Source organism: Carassius carassius, unplaced genomic scaffold (assembly GCF_963082965.1).
Source record: "Carassius carassius unplaced genomic scaffold, fCarCar2.1 SCAFFOLD_64, whole genome shotgun sequence".
Lineage (NCBI taxonomy): Eukaryota > Metazoa > Chordata > Actinopteri > Cypriniformes > Cyprinidae > Carassius > Carassius carassius.
This window is the reverse complement of record NW_026775161.1, coordinates 111472-118251: the sequence shown is the minus strand read 5'-3', so window position 1 is coordinate 118251 and position 6780 is coordinate 111472. Positions and strand designations below refer to the sequence as shown.

The following is a 6780-nucleotide window of genomic DNA, read 5'->3' as shown; positions in this document are numbered from 1 at the left end:
CCATCTAAACATATTCAGCATCCTCTTTTCAAAAAAACATGTTTAATGTAGAACACTTATAGAAAATCTCATGTGTTTTCAGACTTTTACTTTTTATTAACAAAACTGAAAAAATAAACTTGACACTTGATCAAATATCTATGCATAAAAATACCTCTATATACATTTACACATCAGATACATAAACAGTATTTTACATTAAAATCACAGTCATCTACATACTGCAATGCTTTACTTTAACAAATCATTACAAATATTTTTCTCTCTACCTGAAGCTGAAGTCTTCTATGATCAGGCGTCTCTCACTGTCGCAGAATTAATTTCCATAGCTTTTCCAGAGATTCATGAACTTATTTCACAGAAAACACTTGGCAACCTCCATTCGTATATTTAAATATACAGATTTAAACTATTATAGTGACTAGCATTAGTCCATACTATAGAGTAGAACAAAACTAGAGATGCATTTTCATTACAGAGATGACTGTGGCCCTGAATGATTGGACACAGTTCAAAAGAGCCCAGATATTCCAGGTTTTCCCGTATCGTGCTGTCGGATCAGGAATGCTGACAGTAGATGAGGGTGTTATCGCACCGACAGCATCATCACAAACTCTGGAAGAGTCCAATCATATTCAACAACATCAGATCACTGCTGCCTCACATCTCTGAATTATATAATAAATGCTTATAGTTTATACTGTGTCTGGAGCAGATCTCTCACCGTCGAAATCCACGGTTCCGTCTCCGTTCAGGTCCAGCTCCTTCAGGATCTCCTCCAGCTCTCCTTTCTTGAGTTTCTCTCCTAACAGCGTCCTCAGAGCCTCCTTCATCTCATCCAGAGAGATCTTCCCATCACCGTCAGCGTCGAACTGACCACAAACAGCAAACACACGCTTCATTCACTACTCAGACTAAACTGATCAGAGCAAGACATTACAGATTCCTTTTTTTTCATCACTCCAAGCTTGTTGTTGTTGTTGGAGATGTGACAATAAAAGTGGTTTGATTTGATTTAATTTGATATAAACAAACCCCTCAGTTAAAACATGCATTGAGCATCATTGTGATTTGTTAATGTTTTCAAAAGTCTCTTGTTCTTTTTAAAATAAAAAATACAGTGAAATTGTGAAATATCATTCCAGTGTAAATCAGCTGTTTTCTGTGTGAATCTGTGTTAAAGTGTAATGTATTTCTGTGATGCTCCGCTGTATTTTCAGCATCATTCCTCCAGTCTTCAGTGTCACATGATCTTCAGAAATCAGAATAATATGATGATTTACTGCTCAAGAAACATTTCTGATTATTATCAATGTTGAACACAGTTGTGCTGCACAATATTATTTTAGAAACCATGATAAATATTTGTTTTAGGATTCACAGATGAGCATTGTTAATTTGAAATATAAATCTTTTGTAATATTATAAATGTCTTACTGATCAATTTAATGCTCAATGACTAAAAGTATTGATTGATTTTGAAATCTTTTGAACCGTGTATATTGCAGTGTAACCTGTGGATCTATGGACTGACTGATGAGGGTTTGTGCTTGTATTTGTACCTGACAGAAGGAGCTTTTGAGCTCTTTGAGTCCCAGCATATCCGCCGTCTCCACCATCATCCTGGGGCCCATCAACTCACAGAAATCATCAAAATCCATCAGACCTCCAACTGAACACACAAAAACACCATGTGACCTGAGAGGCTGATATATGCTACTTGAGTTAATTACATTAGTGTGTACAGATACTGACGCCTCATCTTGATCTGCTGGATGATCTCCAGCAGCTCCATCTCTGTGGGCATGTAGCCCATCGTCCGCATGCACTCGGCCAGATCCTTATAGTTCAGATAGCCGTCCTGATCGTAATCGAACTCCTTGAATGCCTCTGCCAGCTCTGGGTGTGATGTGATGATTTGAGATGTGATGCTATGTAATGATTTATGATTTGATCATATCTGTGCTGTGATGATCTGAGATGTGATTATCTGTGATGTAATGATTTATGATTTGATGATCTGTGATGTAATGATTTATGATTTGATGATCTGTGATGTAATGATTTATGATTTGATGATCTGTGATGTGACATGCTGATTTGTGATGTGATGATTGAACTGAGATGTGAGGATTTGTGATTTGATGATCTGTGAATGATTATTTGTGATTGGATAATCTTTGATGTGATGATCTGTGATTTGACAATCTGTGATGAACTGAGATGTGATAATCGGTGATGTGATTATCTGTAATTTGATGATTTGATGATATATGATGTGATGACTGATGTGATGAGTTGCAATGTGATATTTGTGATTTGATGATCTGAGATGTAATGTGATGTGATGATTTATGATTTGATGATTTGTGATGTAATGATTTGATTATATGTGATGATCTGAGATTTGTGATGATTTGATTGTCTGTGATGTGATTATTTGTGATTTTATTATCTGTGATGTAATAATTTATGATTTGATGATCTGTGAATGATTATTTGTGATTTGATGATCTGTGATGAACTGAGATGTGATTATTTGGGATTTGATTATCTGTGATGTGAGGATTTTCAATGTGATATTTGTTATGTGATGATCTGTGATGTGATTATTTGGGATTTGATTTTCTGTGATGTGATGATCTGAGATGTGATGTTTTATTATATATGATGCGATGAATGATGTGATGATTTGTGATGTGATGTGATGATCTGAGATGTGATGATTGATTTGAGATGTGATGATTTGATTATATATGATGCAATGACTGATGTGATGTAATGATTTGTGATGTAATATTTGTGTTGTTGTGATCTGACACGTGATGATCGTGCAATGATTTAGGTGATGTGATGATTTGCGATGTGATATTTGTGATTTGATGACCTATGATGTGATGATCTGAGATGTGATGTGGTCAGATGGTGTGATACTCACCGTCTAGCTCTGGCTGAGACAGCTCTCGCTCCTGACAGAAAACACAGAGAGATCACATTAGTTGTGTATGTGGTTGTTATAAGTGCTGGTGATCTGATCCGAATCAATCAGGACACGTTCAGATTAAAGAAAGAAAAAAAAAGTTTTTTTTGGTTTTTCATTTTCCAATTTTACACAGTATAAATGTTGCTATTTTGCTATTTCATTGTGTTTTTACTCCATTTAACTCTTTTCATGTTGAAATTAGATACAATTAAAAATGTAAAAAAAAAAAAAAAAAAGACAAAAGGACTAAATTTCACTCAGTTAGTCGTAATATCACATCGGATGACAGCAACACAAAGAGAGACACTAAACTGAGTTCTGATGAGTTTTGCAAACACTCTTAACTGAGAATAGAGTACAGATAAAAGCCAGAAACTCTCAAAGACTGGAAATAGAGATGGTGACCCCCTAAATGTCAAACTGTGTATTAAATTAGCTCTTTAATCATCGTCAGTTGATCTTATTATAAAGTTTGCTAATTTCACTAACTGGGTAGAAATGAAAATATAGAGTTTGTCTATCAAAAAACATAAAACATTAAAATTTTAAATTATTTCCCAAGAATGGGAAAAGATTTAATATTTCATATAAAGTAATATGAAACATTTAAAACAGATAAAAACTCAAATTTCACATTTCATTTGTGTTTAACACTACAAGAAGGAATCAGAAATGAACGGCAGACAGGAAGCACACAGACACACGTTTAGAGCACGAGTCAGGTCATGAATCGAACAGCACCACTGTCCGTCCCATCCGCTTAAGCCCCGTTAAACCTCGTTAGAGTAAATGAAGAGTGACACTGAACTGCGTCATGGGCTATTATTACAGTCTGAGTGAGATTACAGGAGTTAACGAGCGTTTAACAGACCCACCACACACATCACGCTCTGAGACGCACAAAACACAATCATGAAATCAGCAGAAATACTGGTGTCATCAGTGCAACATCTCAGTTCAGACTTACTCTGCTGTGTCATACTGCGTGCACTGTCCCAAATAAACATTTCAGTACAATTAATCTCATCCCTTCGTTTAAGCATGGAAACTGCAGATATGTCACTAGGTTTGACTTCAGTGATGTTATTGATGTCTGAAGGTTGTTGTCTATTTAGTGATCATCATGAAGGGATGATTATCATTATAAACGACGACTTCAGTTCGGATCTGTTCATCACTCAGAGATATTAAATAACTTGGCATTTCATGGCCTTTTCTTTCTTTTTGAAGCCTGTCAGACAGTGATCACAATGAAGCGGTGTTAGAAAAGCAGAGTGAAAGAGGAAAATGCCTGTACGTAGTGGTCGTTCCTGCATGAATGATTGATTTAAGAGCTGAAGCAGGTGTAGTAAGAAGCTCTACACACAAGAGCAGAAGTGACGGAGTGTGAGATACCTGTCCGAAGACGCTGTTCAGCAGGTTAGTGTACACCTTGTTCATGGCATCCTCGTTGGATTTCTTGCATTTCTTCTTCTTGGTGGCGTCGCCGGATGCTGTCTTGCGGAGAGCAGATTTGGGGGCGGAGCCATCAGCTGTTAGGCTGGATTTGGTGGAGTTTAATGAAGAAAACACACAGATGTGTGAGAAACTAATCAGAACAGGAACATTTTCATATAACACTGTTTCAAATACAGATAAAGAATGACTGAATGAGTCTGGGTTAGGACATTCTGGATTATTCTTCACCGTTCTTCTTGGGTTGAGGTCTAGCATGAGTTACATCCCTCACCTGTCTGTAGATGGAGTTCTGTCTGCTTTCTGGGCCATTCTACAGCTGTTCATGAGAGACACAGTCAGAACATCAGTACACGTGTGACAACGATGGCATGCTCTTTAGAAAAGCATCACCTGATGTACAGAAATCAGTTCAAGCAATAACTTACAGACAAACACTTCAGAAGTGTTCATCTTGACTTGTTTAATAAACTACTGTCTCTGTATTTGCATAGTCTACATGTATTTCTTGGCCATTTTCTAAAAGTTAAAAGCATTAATATATATATTTGTCCTACATATTGATCAATCAAAAAAAAAAAAAAAAAAAAACATATTTATTTTACATGTTCAAAATAATGTTTCAAATCAAATCAAGGTTGAAACTAAATATTTTAAGCTTAATAAAAGTACTCAATTAAGCTTCACTCTTTACAACATATATTTAGCATATATTTAAATACATGTTTTGGACTGTTTTTTTTTCTTTTGCCATATAGGATTTCCCCCCAGAAACTACAGATTGAGTCTGAAACCACATTAAAGCTCAGTCTACACACTCAGACCCGGTTAAACTCGACACAAACCTCTACTTCACTGTCCGATCCCGAAGCAGTTGTTTCTCCAGACAGATGAAGATGAAGCTTCTCCAGCAGAGACGCTGAGGATCTGAAGCTCCTGCTCAGTCTGTGCCTCCGTCTCTGCGTCAGAAGACTTTAAAGGTGATTAAACGGCTAAACGTGTCCAGATTAAAACAGGAAACACGGGTGCAGCCAAAGAAAACACCAGAAAAACCTGCTCACGCAAGGGCTTTGCCTCAACACATGAAGAACAGAGAAGAGCAAACACGGGGACTGATTCAAACAGTTGCATATGGACCTGTTCATTTATTCGTTAATGATACTGGAGGTGTTAAAGTACACTAGAGTTCTCTCTCTGAACATCCTGGACAGAAAATCAATAGGTTTATAAGTCAGTGAAACAATGTCCTGACACTCCTCATTTCTCATGAACGTGTCTAATTAGGACAAAACTTTCTGTTTTTATTTTTTTATTTAGTGTTTTAGGTTGTAAGACTTCTGAGTTATTAATTGATTAATGGACATTAATGGACTGAATGTTTCCTTATCTGTCTGTAGATGGCGCTCTCTCAGATTTCTGTGCCATTCTGGAGTCACACAAAACACACTGTTCCCAAAGCTGACCATCAAACATGTATAGTGTGTATGATATACTATCATCAACATCTCATCATGCTAAACTCGTAATTAAATGTCTCGCAGTTCATCAATAAATACACTCTGCTCTTTCTCAATCATTCTTTAACAATCAAGAACATACCTGCTGAATAAACAAGACAAGATTTGGAACGGTTCTGCTGGTTATAGTGGGACTTGTATTGGTGTAATGGAAACTGTAATGGTCTCTATGGGTCTCCACTGGTCACCTTCTTTTGGTGGCTTGGTAAAACCACTAAATCAAAACCTGTCCAAAACACACTACAGAAAACCTTTTTTAAAATGGTTTTAATGGTCAAACGTTGATGGTTTGTAATGGTATTTGTAGTGGAAACCTGCAATGGGTTTTGTTGTTGTTTTTTTTCAGCAGGGATATGTAGAGCTACTGTATCTCTGATGACGGGTGTGTGTGTGTGTGTGTGTGTTATGGCAAGCCAAAAGGGTCAGAATTACGCTATGGATGAATCGCGTTTACAGCCATACGCCGTAAAATATCGTTTTGAACCGTTTTTGCGCCGCAAAATACACTGTTGTGATTGCAAACGCCGTAAAAAACGTGCGAAAATGTGTCAATGACGCCATATTTGACGGCGTTTTGGTGTCCATGAAAAACGCAGTTTTTTACGCCGTTCATGTTGCCATATGACGGCGTAAAAAACGCTGTTTTGGTTGCACAGAGCGCGCATCATTCACTGCGTTTTGCTAATAGTATAATTAGCCACGCCCACTGATTCCCACAGCCAGTATGTTTGAATGGTTTTCACCCAATCAATGGTAACTTAAAACAGACCAGACTAATTGAGCACAGATCATTCTAGCCAAATGAATTAATAGGATATTTAAGTA

The 6780-nt window shown here is 37.0% G+C and overlaps 1 protein-coding gene across 1 annotated transcript; it reads right to left on the bottom strand.

The window, feature by feature from the left end:
• Positions 1 to 75: 75 nt before the first annotated feature.
• On the bottom strand, positions 76 to 5380 carry si:cabz01076231.1 (calcium-binding protein 2). Its single transcript, XM_059547502.1, has 8 exons — positions 5284 to 5380; positions 4713 to 4757; positions 4379 to 4523; positions 2939 to 2969; positions 1756 to 1899; positions 1563 to 1672; positions 725 to 872; positions 76 to 615 (listed from the first exon to the last, which is right to left on the bottom strand). Exons 2-8 carry the CDS (start codon positions 4748 to 4750, stop codon positions 587 to 589), a joined length of 645 nt encoding a protein of 214 aa, XP_059403485.1. The 5' UTR covers positions 4751 to 4757; positions 5284 to 5380; the 3' UTR covers positions 76 to 586.
• Between the last annotated feature and the right edge of the window lie 1400 nt (positions 5381 to 6780).